General features: G+C 38.4%; 1 protein-coding gene across 1 annotated transcript in view; it reads right to left on the bottom strand.

The window, feature by feature from the left end:
• LOC127447006 (neuronal membrane glycoprotein M6-b-like) overlaps nucleotides 1–24987 on the bottom strand; it is a 68768-nt gene extending 43781 nt beyond the window's left edge. The window contains exon 1 of the mRNA XM_051708443.1: nucleotides 24909–24987. Within this exon, the coding sequence (XP_051564403.1) occupies nucleotides 24909–24912 (4 nt within the window). The 5' untranslated portion in view covers nucleotides 24913–24987. The remainder of the gene's footprint in view (nucleotides 1–24908) is intronic.
• Between the last annotated feature and the right edge of the window lie 343 nt (nucleotides 24988–25330).

Genomic DNA, 25330 nt, shown 5'->3' on the forward strand with positions numbered 1-25330 from the left:
CTCAAATGATCAAGAATAGTAGACTTGTTGAGCATTGAATCAATCCAAGAGGCTGACTCTGTCTGAGCTCATTGAATATTCATGAGCATAAACAGCTGCCCTATTGAACGTGTTTTAAAAAGCACTGAATTGAATGGCTAACTCCTTTATCCTGTGAGAGCTCTGACATGCGAGTACGGCCGAATTCACATGTCTGTGCACGGTCTTCGTGAGAACTTGGTTTGTGTTAAAGCTGTTATTGACCATTGTTCACTTGTTTAGAAATATGACTCCAAAGATTAATTGGGCTGGTGATCAAATGGCTATTGATATTGTAAATTAACAATAGTTCTTGTGAACAGGAGTTTCCTAGATCACTAGAACATCATAATACTGATTACCACAAACATTAATTTCAACACGTCCCTCCTTTTCTTTAAAGAAAAGCAAAAATGTGTTACAGTTAGGCACTTACAATGGAAGTGAATGGAGCGAATCTGTCAACATTAAAATACTCACTGTTTCGAAAGTATAGCCACAAGACGTAAACAGTGTGTGTGTGATGAGGAGGAGGACGGGGTCGGGCTGTGAGGACACATGGCCTGCCCTGAAGACACACGGCCGGCCCTGAATCGGGCTAATCAGCCAGGAGGGGGATAAAGATGAGCTGGAGGTGCCAGTTCGAGAGAGAGACGCACATGGCCACGCTGCATGTGTGTCTGTTCCTTTATGTTTTATGTTATTTTAAGTTCATTTATGTAATTACATTTTACGTTGACAGTCGGTTTCCGCCTCCGAAACCCGGGAGGGAGGAGGGATGCACTGTCATGGAGTCCTCGCCGCTGCCATCCTCCAGGGGAGCAGTCGTGGCCGTCTGCCTGGGGACGGAGGGGCCGCTGCCGGCCGCCGAGAGCCGGAGGAACTGCAGCTGTCCGCTGAAGAAGGGGAGGAGCGGTTCCAGCCGCCAGGGGCCAGAGAACTCGCTGCTGTCCGCCGGGGGAGGAGCGAGCTGGTGTCTGCCAGAGGGCGGAGGAGCGGTTGAGGACCGGGCAACAGCGCATCCCTCCTCCCTCCCGGGTTTCGGCACCACTGTAACAGTATAAGGACGGGCAAGGAGGAGGTGGGTACCGGCTGAACAGTCAACGTAAAATTTTATGATATAAATGAACTTCAAACAACATAAATATTTGAACAGACACACATGCAGTGCGGCCGCGTGCGTCTCTCTCTCTCTCTCTCTCTCTCTCAAACTGGCGGCTCCGGCTCGTCTTTATCTCGCTCCCGGCTGATTAGCCCGTTTCAGTGTCCTCACGGCCCGGCCCCGCCTCCTCGTCGTCACAGTGTGTTATCGTGATTTTAGTGCATTAATATTGTTTATATACAATTTTAAACTTACCATGACGACGTAATGCAGTAAATGCCTAAACGACAATAAAAACGACGATATAAATAACTTAAAATATAAGTGCTTTTATAAAATTACAGCTTCACATTTCTGCCTTTAAACCCTCCAAAAATTGGCCCCAACCACTTCCAACCAAGTTTCCATCCACTTTTTGCGCTGTTCTGTTATCGACAAAGTGAAAATGCGTAAAAAAAAAATTGCGAAATTTGCTGTCTCCTGCTCATTTCCATTCAAAAGGCAAATATCGCAAATTGTGTATCTTTCACGTCCCAGATGTCCCCATATTTGTGTAAAATGGAGAGAGTATTGAGCTAATAATTGCAATCGTAAGAAACACCAGAAGATGACATCAAAATGGAGCAGTATGTCTGTATCTGGGATAATTAGAAGAAATAAAATAGAAGAGGTGGCATTATAGTGAGCCTGTAATCCTATATTACACCCCTGAATTAAAAATATGGACAGTCCATTAACATTATAATAATAATAAACTTTATTTTTAGCCCCTTTAAAAGTAGCTTCTCAAGGCGCATTACACAAGCATATATTAATACAAAGCATTGAAACAAATATAGTATAAAAACGTGTATATCAAATCACAGATAATTATAAATCAGAATACAAAAATAAAAGAGTCAAGTACAAGCTATCCTGAAGAAATATTTTTAAGAAAATATTTAAAATGCCTAAAGTCTGTGCTTCTCTTATATGCCCTGTCACCCATAGAACATAGATGAGTCTGATGGACAACCAAGAGACCAGATTGGGAGGAGCAGAGATTACATTTTGGGTGTAAAGGGTTAAAAGCTCAGAGGAGCCAAACCATGCAAAGCTTTATAAGTGAGTATGAGGATTTTAAAATCAAAACGAAACCTGACAGGTAGCCAATACAAGGATTCCAAGATAGGAGTGATGTGATCACTTGTCCTGGCTCTAGTTAGGTGCTTTAGCCCACTACGCCACCACCACTCAATTTGCAGTTTGTTTAGTGTAAATTTAGAGACCCCAGCAAGGAGTGCATTGCAATAGTCCACAGTCATTGCAAGCGCACAGTCCATAAAAAGTCTGGAAAAACTTCCATCAAGAATAATGTCATTGTCTTTAATGAAATTGAAGAAAACTCTAGTCTCCTCATCACTCCAAGTGTTCTTCTACGCTACGCTGTTTGTTGAGAGGCCGGATGTGATGCAAATTCTTTCATGTGACAAAAAATGTGGCGCTAATGCTATTTTTCTCGATAAAAACGGTTTCCAAACTAGTTTTTCATGACATTTGACGTGTCGACGTAGAATTTATGCACTAAAGTTAAATGGAAAATATATGTCAACACTTGTGAAATTTTATCGACATCGATAAAATTGTATCGATAATTCCATGATCTTTATTTTGATGCGCTAAACATTTTATAATCCTTGGCTGGAAACATAGTTACTGGAACACAGATTTTTGCTATTTTTAAAGAAAAGGAGGGACGAGTCTAAATTAATTTTTGTGGTAATCAATATTATGCCACAAATGCTGTCGATTGAGCTTAACTTGTAATGCTAATCAGAAGATTTTCCCAATGATTAACAATACATATCTGGTTGTTTTTCAAATATAAATAGGGCTTCAAACTGAAAATGCATGTGGTTGCCTGTAACATATATTGAATGCATATGACAGCTGGGTTTCAACCATGGCTGGAACTTTCCCACCAATTCCCTCTTTGAGATCTATCACATTTATCACATTATAAAGGCTAAATAATAAATTATAAGACACATTATATGGGTCACAGGACCAATTTTGCATTTCATCCAACACTGTTTTTTCCAATTCCCAAAACTGACAATACTCTGATAACTCTCACGATATAAAATTTCATCCAGCTGTCGTTTCCTGTCAAGGGAAGCTTAATAATCTGGGATATGTTCATTCAATTGGCACACATGATCTTTACACGCTTTAGCTCCTCATTTCATACTTCGAGGAAAATCCGGAACAATTTTGGCTGGGAAATGAACATGGCACACCTGCTGAAAGTGGTCCTTGTAAACCCAAGCAACACAGACCCAGTGTCACATGCAAATTGAAACAAATATCAAAAAATAAGATGAATCATGGATGTTACATAACATCCTTTAGTTCTGCTGGAGGGACTCGACAATATGATTTGAACAAACTCCAAATCTAATTAATAGCCAAAACTTCAGCACGGTTTGTGCTATGGCGTGTACTATTACTTTTGTAAGCCATCTGACTAAAGATAGACGATAAAATTGGTGAAAAAAATCCCATAGACCAGATTACCATATCATAGAGACTTGAGGATGGACTCTATTGACTTTTGACTTGTTTTTAATCAGAGGAACCATAATTTCAACCAAACAGCCATTGTAGTGAAGTAAATACAAAATGTTTAATGTGTGAAATAAAAATCTAGTTGAAAATAATAAAGGATTTTTTTATAGCATTTTTTGTACAGTTTTTCAAAAAAATGACCACAAGAAATAAGCAAGGAATAATTGATGACGGACCACTGAATTATTGAAAAATAATGCACACCTGAGTTGGTAATGCGGTTACAACGCACAGCGGAGTGCTCATTACACCTCAGGTGTGCATTATTTTTCAATAATGAAATGGGATGGAGTGCATTATTCCATTTATACCATGGTTACCACACCTTAAGACGTCATTCAGGGTTTTATCTCAAGACACTTTATGGTTTTCATCCCTAAAACACTCTTGTGAGTGGAACTACTTTCTTCCGCCACGGATTCAGCGTCTAGCTTTGATACAGCACAAGTCTTTGTTGCTAGTTCGAAAACGTCACTTTAGAACTAGCAACGGAGGACTGCGCTCGCTGCTTTTAAGGACTTATTGGAGTAGCAATTTAGGATATTATAGACATTGTACACTTAACAGTGTATTTGTTTTAATTGGTTATTTTGCTGTGGTAGCCTGTACAGCTCTTTGAAATAACTGAAATAATTTGGTGAAGTGTTATGGAACCGTTATACAGTGAAGAACTGGAACTACTTCATAGCTGTGCGTTTACTGGAAAAATAATTGCACACCTTAGAACATCCGTCAACCAATCAAAATCAAGCATTCAAACAAATGTTTTATTTATTCTTATCCCCTTTTCTCCCCAATTTGGAATGCCCAATTCCCACTACTTACTAGCTCCTCGTGGTGGCGCGGTTACTCACCTCAATCCGGGTGGCAGAGGACAAGTCTCAGTTGCTTCCACTTCTGAGACCGTCAATCCGCGCAACTTATCACGTGACTCGTTGTGCATGACACTGTGGAGACTTACAGCATGTGGAGACTCATGCTACTCTCCACGATCCACACACAACTTACCACACACCCTATTGAGAGTGAGAACCACTAATGACTATACCCTCCCTAGCAACTGGGCCAATTTGGTTGCTTAGGAGACCTGGCTGGAGTCACTCAGCACACCCTGGATTCAAACTTGCGACTCCAGGGGCGGAAGTCAGCGTCAATACTCTAAAATGTGACTAAAATAATGAAAAGTGAAATATTAAATAAAATGTACAGTCCTGCATACTATATTGTATTAAAATTAATGGAAGAAATTGGAACACCCAACGGCAGTCAATGGTCAACAGATGTAGAGAAGCAGAAAAGGTTGTCGTGCCTAACAGGTAAAAGAGCCAACCAACTTTTAGATACAGGCATTGCCTGTCAATCAACTTGAGAACGAGAATGCGCATTAGCTATACAAGCCGGTAAAATTGTATTTTTGATACCAGTGTTGTCAGATTTTACTGCTGATTCTAAATATGTTTGTAAGATTGTAATCTTGATCAACCATTTTAGAGATTTCAGTCTTTCCCCATTCAAGTAGATAGGAGCTGTACCTTTATGCCACTTGTTTATGTAGAAAATAGCTGCTCGAGAGCATTCCAAACATGGCCACCGAGTGGACTGACTTGCTAAAAAGACTTCCGTGTGGTCATTCATATGGTGAGAGCTCATCTATGGCCAAATAAAGAGATTCAGAGGCTTTTGTTTAGCGGCAGCGACAGTAAATGAGAGCAGCACAAAGAGCTATCTGTGAAGACTTGAATGTGCACTCCCAGGCCCAGTGCCAACAACTCCAGCCCTTTAGACTCCCTTTAAACCAACATTAACAATAACGTTCACTCCAAGACCATGGAAATCTGAAAAAAAAGCTATCCTCTTCATTTCTGTGGCAAACGAGTACAGTTGGAATTGAAAGGTTTGACAAGCTTAAAGATCGCTGCTACTTGATCGTGTTTTACTTCGAATGCCGTTGCATGTTTTGATAAAGAGCCTACAAAGTTGATGCAAAGAGTGAGGACTAATTTCAACGCCAAGAATTACGAGTGAAGGAGGATAGAGGATATTATTTCACGCAGGGGTTTGACATCTGGCCAGTAGGAACAACTAATAAACACATTGAAGGAAAATAGCAGCCTCATTCAAGCACAGCAGATAACAGGAAATAGGTTGCATACTGAACACCAAATGACACTACATATCTCTCAATTTCCATTTAAACCAAGAACCTGTTATTAAGAGGTGTTGATAATAAAAATGAATTGTTATTATTGTATCTGTTAGTATTCTTCTTCTTATTATTATTCTTCCTCTGGCAACCCATAACATCATATGGTAAAAAGTTGTGAAATTTGGCACACTAATAGAGGACACTTTAAACTATTACTGACCCAAATTTGGGGTCTCTAACTCAAACTCTCTAGCGCCACCAACTGTTTAAATTTGAGACCGCAAAGCCTACTTTTTGTAACTCCTCCTAGGCCGCAAGTCCGATTTGCACAAAATTTGTCATGTATCATCTAGGGATACTCAAGACAAAAAGATATCAAAAGCTTTTCAATAGACCCAACAGTTCTCGTATAGTGCACCAACGAATTAGACGGCAAGACACCAAAAGCATCTAAGACAGTATCTCGGCAATGCTTTGCTGTAATGACATGAAACCTTGTATGTGTCACTGTGACCGCACCCTGAAAGCATCATATTAATGTTATGCTACTTTTCTTAGTCATAATCAGTGATGTCCAAACATATTTCCATACATGCCATTGGTGTGCTTGGCCCCGTAATTGCTGCTTGCAGCTATATTTATATACAGTATATAACAGGGATACAAATTACTGATATCATGATGCAATATTTTGGTCATACAACCTAACTCCCTACAATGCAGCATCCAATCATGTCCCTTAATTTACATGATTGACAGGCCAGTTTACCACCTGTATTAAATGTCTAATCCAAGCCTTGATTCTCCTTGACTTATTAACATATTCTTTACTCGTATGTCCTGGTTCCCCGCTTACAGGAATTTAATTAGGTCAACCCAGCAAAAAGTATTGATTTCTTTCACCCTTTCTCATCAATACAGTCTACACAGAGTATAGCGATGCTTAATGGTGTCATGGAAAGAAATGTGCACTGAATATACAGTGTGAACTTATTTCAACAAAGCTTTCATGAAACGGATGTGTTTGGAATGCATTCAGTGCAAATCAAAGCATATGATACTCACCGTTAGATCAACAGAATTTTATGTTTTAATGTTTAATTTAATTTCACCATCAAAATGGTGTATAATCAAATTAATTCTTAAAAAATTGTACTTTAAACACGTAAAAAAATAGAACAATTTATTTTCAACATACAACTGGATTTTTATTTAGTACAACAGCAGCACTCTTGCTTGTGATATTTTGCTTAAGTTTTATTATTACTATTCTTATTTATTAATAATTATTATTATTATCACTATTATTACAGTGACTATTAAAATTTACTATACAGTTTTAATATATTTCTGTTGCAATTTCTTTAATTACAGGCGTTTAGCTTTTATTTTAAGGGGCCGTTTACACAACGTTTTCAACTAAAAACAGAAAACTTTTGATGCGTTTTGGCTGTTCATTTACACGACAACGGCGTTTTGGGGCCTGAAAACACAAACTTTTGAAAACGGGTTTCAAAGTGCACATTTTTGAAAACGATGCCGTTATCATCTCTGTGACATAAAAAAACCATTAAAAAAACGCGAATTTGTGAAAATGATGACGTCATGCGCACGCGTATTACATGTTCAGTCTATAGGCATGAACTTCGAGAACTTCGTCCTTACCTCCAGGGCGAACAGACCAACATGAGATCACCAGTTGGAGTCCTTAATAAGGTGGCATGCTTTATAGTCCAGGGTCACTTGTAGTAATAAAGCAACCTCATCGTCCGTCCAGACAAAATTGCTTGATGCTTTCGCCATCTTCATTGTTTGTATTCACCGCTCTGTGGAAGAATGCTTATGTGCGCAGGCGCGTAGTGTTTCTTTACAAAGTTACATCGCCAACTACTGGCCTGGCATGCATAATACAACTTTTTGGTTGTTTTCGCAGATCCGTGTGAACGAGGATCATTTTGATAACGATGTCGTCTGTACGCGAAACTTTTAAAAAACGTTTCCATTTTTAGTACATAATTGTCGTGTAAAGGTACCCTGTATCGTGCTTTTATTTTGACATATGGTTTTGACGGAAGCTTCACTTCTTTTTCTGAAGGATAAACAGTTCGCTACATGACCCGGTGTGATCATTAAAACGCAAATACTGTGATTTAATTATATAAATATATAGTCTACCTGTGTTGTGCGATTCACAGTGGATTAGTGGTTATCTGATTGAGTCGGTGCTCTGTACTGGAACTGCAGAAACACTGGTATCGTGACATCTTCTTTATTTTAGTACCGACTTGGTACCGAAGTACCGGTACTTTTGACATCACTAGTTCTGGGTAATTACAGACAGAAATTTCCAATGGAGGTCTAAGGAATATTTGATCATCAGTTACAAAATTTAGGACAACCATTAGTCCAATCAAATAGAAAAGAAAAAGCATACCAAGTCAAAACAAACGAGGTATGAATCCTGAAGAGCTCACAAGTCCACACATGAGCCCAAAGTGTCATAGAAGCAGCATAAAATAACGTTAATTGTGTTTTTCATCTCACATTTGCTTTTTCTGACACTATAGGTTAGGTTTATGGTTTAGGGTAGGGAGGTTGGTTTTGTTGATTTAAAACTCGATAGAGCATTAACCTTAACCTCATCTGTTTGAGAGAACATTTCACTCGCTTTTAGCGCCACACAGTGGACATTTCACCTTGGAACTGCTGCAATACATGTAATGAACCACAAATAATATAATTTTGTAAAAATGTCGCCAGTCACATAATTTTCATGAAATCAGGCTGAACTTTAATAACAATAAGCTATGCCAACAAAATGGACAAAAATATTCCAAACGGTCTTTAGTAATTTATAAACTACTGTATGACAAATTCATTCGGGACTCACAAAAACACAAATGAATGTTCACAAAGAGGTGGATATAAATATTGAACAACTCCTTGAGGATAACAAGTTTGCCTTTTGGTGTTTTCACTGACATTTGGCTCGGAAAGGCCAAGGATAACCAGTAAAGTCTGGACTTTTAAAGGAGTCTTGTCATGAGGAATCGAACTTCCTTGATATTTTGACATATAAGGAGGTCATTCTACTTTAAAAAACATACAGTAAATTTTAGAAATCAAGACTTAATCCCCAATGCAATAAAAGCATTTATTGAAACCAAGCTGCAAATACGCCTCGTTCTCTACTTTCGCGCCTACTTTACGTCATTGTATCCTTGGCCCCGCCCACTAGCGCTCCATTTGTATACAGAGAGAGAGAGAAGGTTAATTTTCCTGGACACCAAAGTGGACCCATCTGGACTATTTTGAATTATTTTTGTATATAAACATGCAATAGACAGACGTCTTTGACCGTGGTCATGTATCTTGAGCCACTTTTAAAGGACTGTAGAGCCGAGGAGGGTGGGGCCGGGCTGGAATGAGACACACCCAGTCCCTAATCAGCCTGATGGGGCACGCGAGGGATAAAGGCGGCCGGGGATGACAGTTCGAGAGAGAGAGAATTGCAGGCAGCTGTACTGTGTGTTTTCAGTTGTGTGTTTTGGTTGTGTTTTTTGGTTAATAAATTGTTATTTAAGTTGTCAAGCCGGTTCTCGCCTCCTCCTTTCCACTAAACCCCCTTACACTGGTGCCGAAACCCGGGAAGGAGGAGGGATTCCCGTCGCAGGGTCCTCGACACTGCCGTCCACCCAGGTTTCGGCACCAGTGTAAGGGGGTTCAGTGGAAAGGAGGAGGCGAGAACCGGCTTGACAACTTAAATAATAATTTAATGAACAATTTAAACAAAACACACAACCAAACACACAGCACAGCTGCCTGCAATTCTCTCTCTCTCGAACTGTCGTCCCCGGCCGCCTTTATCCCTCGCGCGCCCCATCAGGCTGATTGGGGACCGGGTGTGTCTCATTCCAGCCCGGCCCCGCCCTCCTCGGCTCTACAAGGACATTGTGTCAAGTTACAACTCTGAAAAGGAGACGCCATCATCAGCAGCTGTGCCTCTTGCTGTTTTGAGCACAAACGCGCCCTTCTTGTGCCCATCTAATTGTTGGTGTATGAAAACATGAACTAGATGGACGCCTTTAATCGATTTGATCGATCTGCCACATCACCATCTTGTTTCAGCATGCTTTGGACTTTGTGTGGGGTTTTTCTTTCGGATCATATCAGCGAGGATTATTTGTGAATCTGTCATAATATGATTTAAGCTTTGCAAAGGAACTGCTATTGAAGGATGGGGCAGTTAATAACACCATTAGACCCGATCACAAAATCATACAGTTTACTATATTTAGATGAAATGCGTTGGATGTGCATGATGTGTAAACCCTGAAATTTAGTTTTATAATGTTGTGGAGCTTGTTGATTCACTTCCGATTGAGTCTGCTGAATTTGAGGGGCTGCACGATGTTAGCCAATCAGAACAGTGGACGTTTATGCTGAAGTTATAAAGGTGTCATGAATTGGATTTTTATTTTATTTGATAATGTTCCTTGAGGTCCACTTATAATGTAAATATGATTTTTTCATTAAAATTAGTCATAATTTAATAATAATTCAGATCCAGTTTTTGTGCCTCTGATTCAAATGCTCCATTTTTTTGGGGCGTGTGCTCTTGAAGACTTCAGTGTAAACGCCCACTGCTGTGATTGGGTAACATCTTTGCATGTGGATAAGTGTAAACGCCCCTGCCATTACGTGTGTGGGGGGTTGTTTTGAAAACTTCGGATAGTTAAAAAAAAAATGACAACCGGAGGAATTCATCCATACATGTTTGAGCCACAGTCTGATCCCGAATTAACCCCCTCCACAAATACCACGGATACTGCAGTCTGTGACAGCGTGGTAAGTAATCACTGTAATTATTTGTCAATTTGTGTAATAGGTATTACTTTTATTCTTGTTTAAACCAAGACGCGACACAACTGTTTGTATCTTGTTACACAGTTGGGGCATCTTCCACCGGTGAAACATTTCGGTGTTTTACAAATGCTGAGAAACGCATGAGAGTACCAAATAAAGTGTAAATACATGGTGCTATCACTTTTATAACTGGGAAAGGATACACTTACTGTGCAACATGTAAACGTATACAGGATACATTCACCTTTCATCATATATTCAGTGTAGTGACAAACGCATACGTTGTTCATTTCAATGAGTCATGTTTTCATTAAAAAGGAAAGAGATTGTCTAAATATATTGATATCAATACTCTTTAGGTGCATCTGTGGCAACTGTGCCATCATGCCAACAGAACAAGAAAATGTATGCTGCTTAGAGATCCCTGTGCATTAAAACTAATACACGAGTGTCTAAAATCACTAGGATCAAATCAAATACTTAGTACACATCTAACAGTCTGTAACATACGAAGCAAAACAATTAACATGGATACTCACACTTGTTTGTTGCAACATCACTATCGGGTCCAATATAGCTGGCACTGCATCAACTTTTAATTTAAGTCTCTCTGTAAAGCCTGCTTCGAACTGTGTCTTGTTTGTGAAAGAACCATCGGCAAAATGAAGCGAGCAAACAAACATGTTCTTACCGATGCGATCCAGGACTTCATTAAAAATAAACGTCAGCCACTCTTTCTTAATGTTGGTATCCTTGAAGCAAATGCAAGAGATCTAGTTTCCCACAACCTGGCACTGCACAATGTCTTGACATCTTCGTGGTCATTTTGATACCTCCTGTTGCTCCAAAATTAATCTCACCTACTCTAACCGCAAGACCGGTGGGCGGGCCTAAGCAGTGTCGACGATAAAATAGGCGTTGATCTGTTTATGCAGAGGCTGGCCTGTGCTGATGTAATACCTCACTATGACGTAATAGTGAGGGGGAAGTAGAGAACCAGTCGTTTTGGCACATTGGTTTCAATAAAGCCTTGTTTTAGGAGTAACGAAGAAGTTTTCGGTTCTGAAATTGACAGTATGTTTTTATAGTGCTATGAACTCTTATATGTCAAGATATCATGGTAAGTAGGGGGACCTGGGTAGCTCAGTGGTAAAAGACACTGGCTACCACTCCTGGAGTTCGCTAGTTCGAATCCCAGGGCGTGCTGAGTGACTCCAGCGAGGTCTCCTAAGCAACCAAATTGGCCCGGTTGCTAGGGAGGGTAGAGTCACATGGGGTAACCTCCTCGTGGTCGCTATAATGTGGTTCGTTCTCGGTGGGGCACGTGGTGAGTTGAGCATGGTTGCCGCGGTGGATGGCGTGAAGCCTCCACACACGCTATGTCTCCGTGGCAACGCGCTCAACAAGCCACGTGATAAGATGCACGGGTTGATGGTCTCAGACGCGGAGGCAACTGAGATTCGTCCTCCACCACACGGATTGAGGCGAGTCACTGGGAATTGGGCATGAAAAAAAAAGATATCATGGTAAGTTTGATTTTCCAATTCATGACCCCTTTCAGTTGTACTAATTTAGACAGCAAAACTTATTTATATGAACATCTTGTTGTTTAGCTCTTTGCTTTCTCCAACAAGTGGCACTGAAAAAAATTCCTCAACAATGGCAAGCTCCAAAAGATCTTATCTTAGGCCAGTGAATGGGTCTTTGATGCTCAAATGTGAGGAAAATTTGCCATGCTTGAGCAAACACTCCCACTCCACACTGACGCTTCCATATCATTTCATATCACAATTCACAATGTCCCTCTTTGTTCCCTGTGATGATCAAGAGAAACAAATTAACATAATGGACAAACAACGAGAGGAGATTATGAGCACATTCCAGAACTAACCATTGCAGAAATATTCACAACTATCGAGATGATGACGCTTGTAATGCTATCTTTGTTTCTTTTTTGTCACGCTGCACGGTTAACCAGCTCAGCATGACCTTTGCTTTGAACTTTCCATCACAATAACTTGAACTCAAAGAGCTGGAGAAACAATATCTCACCTTCTCAGCTGGCATGCTGTCAACCTTTATAATATATAATATAAGCCATGAGTCTCAATTAGTTGTTTCAAATTTCAAGATGATGACAAAAAATTAAGCTCCTGCAAGCTTTTATTTGTCGAGGCATATTTCCAATATTTATTTGGCTATCAAGCTGTTTGGCTAATAAAATACCTCTTTAAAAATAAAAAAAAATAGTAGTAGTAGTAATTCAGACGCGGCTTAATTTTGCTTTTAAGAGTCTATGGGAATAGATCATATACAGTTTTACAAAAAAAAAAAACACACAAAAAAAACTGCTCGAGGTGCGTTGTGTTGGAGAATGTTTATGCACGATTATTCTCTCAGAAATTTGACGTAAACAATGGACATACATTCATCACTATTGCTTACTGACTTTCTGACAACACTTTTCAGACAAAAAGCACAATGGGGTGTATGCAGTAGAGTTCGAACACTAGTGGGTTTTGCACCCATTATTTTGTATCGATACTGATAACTAAGGTGGGAAAACGGGCCGATAGCCGATTGATCAGATAGTTTTTAAAATGTATAATATGAATGAAAACTTTTCAGTCAATGGAATTAGGTAGCTAGGACAGAAGTTTATTTTGTCAGAATGGAGAAAAGTTTGGTAAACTTTATAGTCAAAAAACTATAAAACTGTTCATGTGAGTGTGCGTTCACTCAATGTACTGTGCTCGCGCTCGGTCTTCTGATGCAAAAGCAAAAACTCTTCATGTTAATGTCAACCTCATGTGAAAATGCAATTATGATTTACTACTGATAATTAACTTATAAATCTGCTTCACAACAAAACTTCTTCGGAGCGTTCACGTTTATAACCTGAATCAACCCCGGAAAAAAAACCTCAACAGATCTGCACGAACTCATAAGTGACTTTTTCTTTACTCAAAACAGCTTATTAAGAGGAAAGGTAAGCAGTTTCCATCCTTAACTTTGAAACCATTCCAAAAGCTAATGTTAGCTTTAATGTTAGCATCCTCTTCTCCTTGTCGGCAATGCAGTTCTCCAGTGCAGCAATTAGTTATAAACAAATTAATTATCAAACCACCTTTGGTTGTCTTAAATAACTGATCTATTGTACCATGAACAATAATAATAACATGTATTGTATACATACTTTGGTGTTTTAAATCCGGTTTTGAAGCGATTTTGAGTGCCGCGGTAATGCACTCAACAAGTCACGTGATAAGATGCGCGGATTGACGGTCTCAGACGCGGAGGCAACTGAGATTCGTCCTCCGCCATCCAGACTGAGGCGAGTCACTATGCCACCACGAGGACTTAGAGCGTATTGGGAATTGGGCATTCCAAATTGGGGAGAAAAGGGGAGTAATCCCCCCCCCCCAACAAATAAAAGATCTCTAACGTTGTGTTTTGAGCCGTTGCTTCGGCAAAGGATTCCTCACTCCCAGTCAGTCAGTCAGTCAGCGCAACCCCACCCCCCACCCCCCCACCCCACACGCGCATCAGAGACACCAAGGCATTTTGAGGACACAACGTGGGCCCTGCAACCAATGTGTTTATAATTAAATTACTACTAGAGCACAGTTCTTCATAGATCTAGCCTCTTAATTTTGCTCTCAAGTGCACCAGATTGATGCATTTAACTTTTAAATGCACAACATTTTCCTCATGGGGGGGCATACCACCGGACCCCCCTAGAGGGTCCGAGGTCCACCAACCACACAAAATCCTGACAAAGACACAAGTGTGACACAATGCTTCTGACAAATAGACTGCTGAAATACTTGCCCATCAAACTTGACAAACTAAATCAAACAACATAAATACAACCACACCCATGAGATTTTAAATATATAAACTCTCCTGTGACACCAAATCATAACATTTCATTACAAGCCAACATGATTACTTATGCTGTTTTGAATGTTGTAAACACTGAGGCAATGCTGAAGAAACGTAGTGACTAAAACTTTCCAAGAGTTCATTATGTTGATGCTGAAAAGTGAAGAAAATGAAAACAGTGGAAAACATCGAGGCTAAAGTTCAGCTCATGATTTGTTGATTAGTTCCTCTAACTCGCTGTAGTCACAAGGCAATCCTAAACAAACAAGTCTACAGTATTTATTTGTCTCATTGAAGAAGAAGCTAGTTTATATAACACAACATGTCCAGAGTCTGTTTAATGACTGTCTAATACATATTTCATGGACAGATGGCAAGAGCTGGCTGAAATCACCACTTCCAATCTGATTGGTGACACTATGCAACTTTCGGGTGTAAGTGGGTGCACCAGTCCATCTAAAAATGAATTTGTGTTTATAGCGAGCACTTTTGATGAATAACAAGTCACTGAATAGGCCAAAGTTTGCCAGGAATGTAGTAGACGTAGACCGATATATCGGTTATATTGATTAATCGTTGCTTCTTGGAACTATCGGTTATTGGCAAAAAACAATGCTGATAGTTGCCGATAGTTTGTTTTATTCCTCTGTGGCTGTCATTGTAGAGAAAGGCTAAGAAAGTTGTTTTTTTTTTTAACATTCTATAAATTAATTTTAAAAACTATCGGCCGATTAATCGGTTATCAGCCTTTTTCACCACCTTTGTTATTGGTGTCGGCAAAATTCACTATTGGTTGACCTCTTGTTCGTAACATCAAATCTTTGAAAAATAGTTCGAGATTTGTTTACGGCATTTAGTAGAAAGCGGAATATACAGTTTTGCTTGTGGATGAGTTATGTCTGTGAAATAATCGGTACTTATTACATTTGGATGGACAGAAATTTTTATAGCAAATTCGACACACATTTCCACGCATTTATTTTTTGGTGGTTGCGTGCATAATTGTTTGAACTGTTTTTTTCCCCATGCACACCAGTCTATTATATACACTAGGGCTGCAACTAACGATTATTTTGATAATCGACTAATCTAACGATTATTAGAGCGATTATTCGACTATTCGGCCAATTACTGAAACGATTATTCATTAGCTCTTAACCGATTATTCTGCTTGTGCCACGGCTTAAAAGGTTGTATTAAACTTGCTTACTAACAATAAAGAGGACAAAATCATCTTTTAAAAATACCTCTAGATGACATTCATTGAATTACAAAGAAAACATTTTCAGTTTAATTCAGTAAAAAAATTCACTGCAAAAAAAAAATATATATATATATTATTATTATTATTATTATTATTATTATCTAGAGTTTGTCTTGTTTTCCATTTAAAATGATCTAAAAATCCTTAAAACAAGATACATTTACTTGAGAATAGGGATGCACCGATATGAAAAATTATGGCCAATACCAATGCCGATTTTAACAAAAAACAATTGGCCTATACAGATACCGATATTTTGCAACTTACCTTATTTTGTCATCAGATCACTGTTTTGCAAAGAAATTATGTTTTAAAAATGTACAAACAGAAACAAAAGCTTTTTATTGTTCTAACAATAAATAATTTCCATTGAACATGATTAGATCTGTTGAACCGCTAGAGGGCGCCACTTGCTTACACAATGGTGACCGATTTGCTTAATACAGTCTATTTTAAAGCTTTCAAGGTTTAGTAATCATGCAAGACCATATTGCAATTTCAATCTTAACTCAATAGCCTTAATAGATACCATACCAATGTCCAAGAAGTCAAAGTTTGCTAGTTTCAAAGCATATAGGTGGTTTTACCTCATCATGTATAGGTACGTAGGGCTGTCAACTGGGCAGATAAACTAAGTTAGAATTGTTACCTTAATAATATTCCAATTTTAAAGTCAGCCGATTTTTTTTTAAAAGTGATGTTGTTTCCTTAGTCCACAAGAGGGTGCAATTAAATACATAAACCATACAGCACCTTGATATATTATTGCAAATAACATTTCTGGCTGTTAAAAAACGAGCATTCCATTTTCAACTAATGTGCATAAGATAAATGAATAAAAATTATATCCGGTCCATAAAGCAGCTCAGACTATGTGCACAGGCCAGGGGCTGTTCAAACAGACAGAACACAACAGAATGAAACTGAACACGAGGATCTCAAGACACACATTTCCAAGTCGAACTCCTTTCCTGACAAAGCGTTTAAAAAACTCATTGCTTATTCTGAGAAACGCTTACTAAAAGAGCAAGACGTACCTCCACCAACTGTAAGGGGCTGTTCACACCGAACGCTTTTGCAACCATCCATTCGTTTTTTCTATGTAAATGCACGCTAGACGAACATCTTTGTTTCCCTGTTTTTGTTTATTCGGTGTCTCGTGCAGAAGCGCTGTTTTTTAGATGACGTGTCTAATTACAAAGAACTTTAAAAGCATCGAGACACCTTCTTTCTGTTAAACTGTATTTGTTGCACTGTGTCTAGCCTTTTTAGCGCAAGAATGCAATCGATCTGAAGTCATCGTAAGTGCTTAGCACAAATCCAAAATTCGAATACACAGTTTTAGCATTCGAATGTGCATTTTTTTCTTAAATACGATGAATATTCGAAATTCGAATTTTAATTTGACAGCCCTATAGGTAAGTGCTGCTTTCACAACTGTTACATCTGTAACAACAGTTTTTCCTCATTAATGTGAGAATGAGAATAAACATTACATGTTCTTAGGAGTGCCAACCCTTCTACATTTTGTGGCTATCATTATTTGTTTTTACCAGGTGTGATGATAATCAACTAAAAATAAACCATCTGTGTTTTCATGCTTAAAAACCGATTTGCCGATGGTTTTCATTTGGTCAATAACTGGCCGATAAATATCGGCGGCCGATACATCAGTGCATCCCTACCTGTGAAGCAACATATGAGATATTTAGACTTGCTTTCAGAGAATATATCCTGAAAATAAGTGTATTTTTTTCACTTGTTCATACTTCTGCCAGTGCAGTAAAGACAAAACTCATATTCAAGATATATTCTCTGAAAGCAAGTCTAAATATCTCATTGATGCTTCTCAGGTAAATGTATCTTGTTTTAAGGATTTTTAGATATTTTAAAATATTTAAATATTAAATATTGTATTCAACATTCTCAGATAACAATTTTTTCTTCTGCAGTATAGCTCCTAAAGTAAATGTACATTGTTTTAAAGGAGTTTTAGATATTATTTTGGAAAACAAGCCAAATCTTTTTAATCAAAAACATATTTTGTTGCCATGTATAATGGGCTATGACTACACTCTCTTACCTTTTTGTTCACTTTGAACCATATTTAAATGTATCACCAATTTTCTTCATGATTATATACACAGCGTGACACATACAGTATATTATGATTCAATATGTTATAATCTAACTGCAGCATATGCAGAATGTGGAGTTTAAATCTCTTCCCCTTAGATTGGGACACTTCACCCGACAGAGAAATGCCGGAGTTTCAGAGTTTGTTTATTTGCATGAGCCGGTTCCTTATTATTTGAACTTTAATAAAGGATGCATTAAAGATATAACGGCGGGTTGTTTCCTCTTTAGACACTCTAACATGCAAGTTTTGCTAAAGTGGAATGTCAGATCTGGCTCCGCTTTATTTCACAATGACACCGCTTCTGTATTTACTTATTTTGTATTTTTGCATTATAATTCCCTCTTCCTTTGCAATCTACATCACCTTTTAGGTGTTTGGAGTGCATCTGGACCATCAATAACGTCGACTAACCGTTGCAGATAAACCCACCCCAAAACAGCATGTAAAAACAAAACAAACTGTGATTGATCGCTTTTCATGTCAGTAAGACAGTCTCTACATGGGCATTTCTTGGCTGAAATGAGATGCAAACTGGTCCAGATTTTATGCTGATAGTCAGAAGTCTGACTATTCAATACAAATAACTTCCTCTTTGAAAATCCCGTCTAAAGGGAAAACTCGTCAGCACTTCCCCAGACGCCTTTTCTGAAAATGATATTGGATGACCATCCACTGTACAGCCCCTAATTATCCATGCTGTACATCAGACCAACTTTAATGGCCAAACAGATTGCTGCATGCAAACAATTTCAGAACATTGATGTCACTAAATGAAGACACCTCAGCGTGTTATTATTTGGCTTTATTACATTCTGAAATATCCCACAATCTACAATGAAGTTTTAATGAACTCGAATCTGTATCTTCTATACAAGTTATAATTAACAGTAATATATTAACTGTAAATTAAACAATTAAAACATTTACATTAAACATTAAGGATGTGTTCACACTTGGCAGGTTTGGTTCAATTATAATGCACTCTGGTGGGGTCCTGGGTAGCTCAGTGGTAAAGACGCTGGCTACCACACCTGGAGTTCGCTAGTCGAATCCAGGGTGTGCTGAGTGACTCCAGCCAGGTCTCCTAAGCAACCAAATTGGCCCGGTTGCTAGGGAGGGTAGAGTCACATGGGGTAACCTCCTCGTGGTCGCTATAATGTGGTTCGTTCTCGGTGGGGCGTGTGGTGAGTTGAGCATGGATGGCGTGAAGCCTCCACACACGCTAAGTCTCCGTGGCAACGCGCTCAACATGCCACGTGATAAGATGCGTGGGTTGATGGTCTCAGACGCGGAGGCAACTGGGATTCGCCCTCCGCCACCCGGATTAAGGCGAATCACTACGTGAATCACGAGGACGTAAAAGCTGCTATCCAAACCTTGGTGCACACCAAACAAGCGGATCAAGACCCCCTGAATAGTGGGTCTCGGACGGTCTGCCTACAAACGAACTCTGGTGCGGTTCGACTGATATATGAATGCATCATGGACCAAAGACGTCTAAACGGACCAATAGAACCAAGAGAACCGAACTAAAAGTGTGAACACACCCTAAAAATAAACTGAACTAAAAATATATTAAAAGGAAAATAGCAATACTCACATTTCTTAAGCGTATTTATTTTAACGGCATTTAAACAGACATGCACATAATTAAATTTCATGTTTTCACGTTTCCTTCTACAGTAAGGAATTTTTCTCCAATGTTGACGTTTTCAAGTGTGCATTAGAACGGTTGGTCAGTAAAAAAATCAAAAATAAAATAAAATAAAAAAAATCAAACTTTGTGTAACCTCGTGCGACCCTGCATCCACATGCGTGGACGTTGTATTTTTGGCTTCGCTATACACAAAGCATAATTTAAATTCATTTAAACTGACTGAATACTGTTCACAAGACTCTAGACTGTCATTTAAAGTGTCAAACTTCTGCCGCACCGAGTCACGTGACACAACAGCATGCCGTCGATTTCCGTGAAGTGCTGCTACGGATGCAGCGCCAACAAAAGTGCCTCTGGTAAGAAACCTCTAAGTTGTTTCATTGAAATCTGTTTGGATGTAAAGAGTAGAGTCTCTAGTTTCATTTGATATGCAATTGAAAAATCTTTTAATTTTTCACGCTGATAAACATGGTCCACATACATGGATTTTGGGACATTATTCCCAAAAAAGTAGAAAAGACTTGTTACATTTTAAATAACTTTCAACATGAACACATCTGTGGGTCATTTCACTTCATTTTAATATATATTTTGTTATCACTGTATAATACGATTCTACTCATTAACATTAATAAATGCATTCCTATATTTACTGTGCATTATCACACTGAGAATAAATGTGTTCATCCAAAAGCTGAAAAATGTTGCTTTCAGAGGCTTTATATGGAGTTAAGATGAAAATAAGGTGCATTTCAAACTGTTCTGAGACCAGTGCAGACAGACAGCACACTGGAGGTTAAGTCATTCACTAAATAGGGAGCAAGGGAGCATCCTATAGCTCTCTATGCAGTTAAGTGCATTCACTCCTAAAATCTGATCAAAAGTTCAGTTTCAGGCTGCAGATGATGTTTGGATCACTCAACATGTTTGACAGACATGTGACAATGATAATCAGTACATAGATTCAGAATTTATAATGTATCATTTTATTTTAACATGACTGAAAGTGATTGGATGATGCTGGACATTACTTTGAATCTGAATTAATTATGATAATTTCTGATGTAATGTCTGTAACGTCTTAAAAACATGAATAATCAACACTCCTGGAAACATAATCAATAGTTTGATGAAAAAAATCTGACTTTCTATAGTTTAGTGTTATTTAAAAAAATGTCACAATTTAGTCCCGCTGTCCACATATGTGGATATACATTTTTAGGAAAACTATTTGCATGTTTAATAGGTGCTACTAGTTACAAATTAAAAAGGGAAATGGAAAAAGCACACAGCAGTCACGCTTGGGTCTCGAAACAAAGCAAATCATTAAAAAAGACTCATGTTTGAATCCATCTGTAAAAAAAATCAGTAGGAAACACAGCTTTGCACTGAGAAAAGAAATGACCCATTCAGAAAGAAAGAAACTTTTATAATTACTTTGTCAAAGCTGCAACTCTATGGATAACATGCAGCTGCGATGCAGGACGAACTTAATTAAAGGAGGCCCCTCATTTACGTATTCTTCGTCTCAGGACGTCCCAGCTCACTGGAGCTACTTCAACGCTAACAGTCTCCGGAGTTGCACAAAGACACGGCGGATGAATTAGACACACAAAGCCAGTGCTGTGAGAGAGAACAAACCAAAGCTCTCACACATTCTCACACTGTCAGCTGCGGCGGGGCAAATAAACCCAGGTCTGTTTTTCTCTGAAGAAAATTTCTGAAAAACTCAGAACACACGGTTCAGTTCATCCCGTAAAAAGAAAGCCCACTTGGGTTGAAACAGCGTCAACTTTACAAGGAAATGCTGCTGAAGGATAAATAAAAACAAGATGTTTTAAAGGAATAGTTCACCCAACAATGAAAATTCTGTCATTATTTACTCACTCTCATGTTGTTCCAACTGAACTGTCATCGTATGGAAAAGCATTGTGTGAAGATTCTTCAAAAATTCTCCTTTTGGAAAAAGCAACAGCATACCGGTTTAGAATGGTGAATAAATTTGACAGAATTTTCTTTTTTGGGTGAATTATTATAAGTTATCTGTAGCTGCTGTGCTAAAACTAACCAGCAAAAAAAGCTTAAAGAGACAGTTCACCCAAAAAAATTCTCTCATCATTTACTCACCCTCATGCCATCCCAGATGTGTGACTTTCTTTCTTCTGCAGAACACAAATGAAGATTTTTAGAAGAATATTTCAGCTCTGTAGGTTCATACAGTGCAAGTGATTGGTGACCAGAACTTTGAAGCTCCAAAAAGCACATAAAGGCAGCACAGAAGTAATCCATATGACTCCAGTGGATTAATCCATGACTTCAGAAGTGATATGATAGGTGTGAGTGTGAAACAGATCAATATGTAAGTCCTTTTTTTACTATAAATCTCTACATTCACTTTCACTTCCACATTATTCTCCTTTTGTTTTTTGGCGATTTGCATTCTTCGTACACATCGCTACCTACTAAGCAAGGCTGAGAATTTATAGTAAACTAATGACTTAAATATTTATCTGTTTCTCAACCACACTTATCATATCACTTCTGAAGACATGGATTTAACCACTGGATTAATTTTATGCTGCATTTTTGTATTTTTTGGAGCTTCAAAGTTTTGGTCACCATTTACCACACATTGTATGGCCCTCCAGAGCTGTGATACTCTTCTAAAAATCTTTGTTTGTGTTCAGCAGAAATAATAAGAGAATTTTTATTTTTGGGTGCACTATCCCTTTAAGAGCATAACCAAGTGATGAGACATAGTTTATCAGATTCCTGAGGTTTGAATGTGAACACACACACACACAGAGTTGATCTATGTCTCAGTGCTTGCCCATCTGGCCCACAGCCCTTCTTAGTGTCCCAGAGCCCATAATTCAGTCAGGACCATTTAAATAGTGATTAACGTGTGTAAATGGCGCCTCTTTGCATGCTTCAGAGAGTGAACCCAGAGAGCAAAATGACACTCTGTTCTCTTCACTCAAAACTATACAAAACTGTATAGGACATATTATTCTCTAAACTGAAATGAAGATACCAGCATTAACCCTGTAGAAGAATGGCCCCTCTCTAACTTAGCTGCATAGAGAGCTATAGGATGCTCCCTTGCTCCCTATTTAGTGAATGACTTAATCTCCAGTCTGTCTGCACTGGTCTCAGAACAGTTTGAAATGCACCTTATTTTCATCATAATGCCATATAAAGCCTCTGAAAGCAACATTTTTCAGCTTTTGGATTAACCCATTTATTCTCAATGTAAATATAGGATTTCTAAGGAAAGTATGCACTAAAGTACACATTAGTGTACACTGTGTTTATCAGCATGCTGTTTCTCGATATATCGCTCAAATGTTTAAAATAGCATATTGGATGAAACTAGACACTCTAATGTTTTGAGTCAAACAGGTTTCAATGTGAAAACTTAATTAGGTTTCTTACCAGATGTAGTTTTGTTGCCGTTTCTCCCAAAGACAAACTCCGCTGTGGTCAGCGCCATGTTGTTGTGTCACATGACTCCGTATATCAAAAGGTTAACCCTTTACTGACAGCACAGAATCTTCTGAACTGAGATCAGTTGGTTTAAATGAAATTAAATTATGCGTTGTGTATAGTGAAGCCAAAATACAATGTCCACGCATGTGTACACGGGGTTTGCACAAGGTTAATATTGTATTATTTTTATCAAATGAAGTGCTTTTATACAATCCAAAACACAACACTGGAGTTATTTTTGTAAAATAAAGTGCTGTGTTACAGAGAATATCAGATGTGAGATATTGCTTAAATATAATACAATTACTATTGATTTATTAGTAGTAGTAGTACAGTGAATATTACATAACTATACAGTAGTGATATATATTTCTGTTGTACTTTTTTCCATTTAAATTGAGCTTTTATTTTGGCGGAGCTTTTATTTTGAAGCCCTTTCCATTCAGTGTGTTTTGACGGTAGCTTCTCACTTCCAGAAAAGCAGGTCACTACGTAAACCAATGTGATTATTAAAACGCAAAAGGCTACTATTTTATTAAATAAATATTAGAGGTCAACCGACAGTGGATTTTGCCGATAACAATAACTATTGGCCGATCGTTTTTGTCCAAAAATGTTGCCGGGCAAAGAAAAGAGTCCAAAATTACTAAAATCCCAGATGCAGTTTTTTGTTTAAAAGAAATCCCAATAATAACCAGAAAAAATTAAGATTTGGTACATAATGCGGGACTTTTAAGTATAAACAAGCTCGAAACACGCTGGTGATTTTTATTTTGAAATGACGAAAAAACTATCGGCAACTCTCAACATAGATTTTTGCCAGTAACCGATAGTTCCAAAAAGCAACTATCGGCGCCGATTAATATGTAAAACCAATATATTGGTCTTCCTATAATAAACGTAGTCATATGTGGCTCGTGCTACAAAGTGAATTAGTGCTCTGTTCACTGTCATCTGCTAACAAACAAGGCGCGCAATGCTCATGATGTTTTCCATGAATGAGTCGAGGATCTCTTAAAGATACAGTACGAGCACTTTCTGTCTTTATATCGTTACAAAACCAACTCCACACATTCACAAGCGTTCACATTTGAAGCCAAACCCGATCTCATGAAAAGTCGTACGAGTTGGCTAAATCGTGTGAAATCACACGAGTTTGTTCGCGTTTTAGGAGGAGACGACGAAGAGTCACATGACTGGCTGTTGCAAAAGTCGTACGAATACTTACGACCCAGCTCGTACTCTGCGAGCGCGCAGCACATGAAAACTAATTTTTCTCCTACTTCAAACAATCAAAGAAGGGCAAAGATTTGCTGATGCCAAAGGAAGAGTCCCATATAAAGCCACCCAATAGTTAAACTAAATGCCTACAAAAACCCAACGCGACATACTACAGTCTATATACTCCTATTCACTAAAGTTTCGCTTGTTGTGCTGGTTTAGATGCAGCTGATGTGAGTGAAATCCCTTTAGTCTAATCCATAATCTCACTTAGTGGCCCAGTTACCTCTCCAGAATAAGGCCACTCTCAAACCCGTGTCAAATACACAGAAACTCACAGACTTTGCAAAGAAAGAATGAACGAATTATTTCTCAAACAGTTGTTTACGCGCGTCCTGTTGCAAATGTAAGGTAAACTGTTACAGTGTGGGGGAAAAAGATTCCATAAATTGTTACAATGTAACGCTACAGCGTGACGGAGATTTAAATAACGTCGGTTTTAAGTTTACATACCCATTTTCAAGCGTCCCAGGACTTCTACTGCAGTCGCATCAACTGTGGAGAGTTTAACGGGAACGCTGATTCCGCGAGCTCTGACTGCAGGATCTGCACCGGCGCGTGACGTCAGCAGCAGGGATGACCCGCCCCCACCAGACAGGAACGCCCTCTTTATCCCTTATGTGCTATAATAATAATAATAATAATAATATAATAATAATACATTATTTTTGCTGTTGTTATTTATATAAGAAAATTAAATTAAATGTGTCCAAACATTTGATGAAGTGTACTACATACAAAATGCAATTTAGTTGGCAAGTTTAATAAAAGGTATTAAAAAAATAATAATAAACATTCTCTATTAAAATCTGATTTAATGTGAATAATTTTTATAAATATTTTAAATGAGTATGTATGCATTTATACCTTTTTTA

This window comes from Myxocyprinus asiaticus, chromosome 10, assembly GCF_019703515.2.
Source record: "Myxocyprinus asiaticus isolate MX2 ecotype Aquarium Trade chromosome 10, UBuf_Myxa_2, whole genome shotgun sequence".
Lineage (NCBI taxonomy): Eukaryota > Metazoa > Chordata > Actinopteri > Cypriniformes > Catostomidae > Myxocyprinus > Myxocyprinus asiaticus.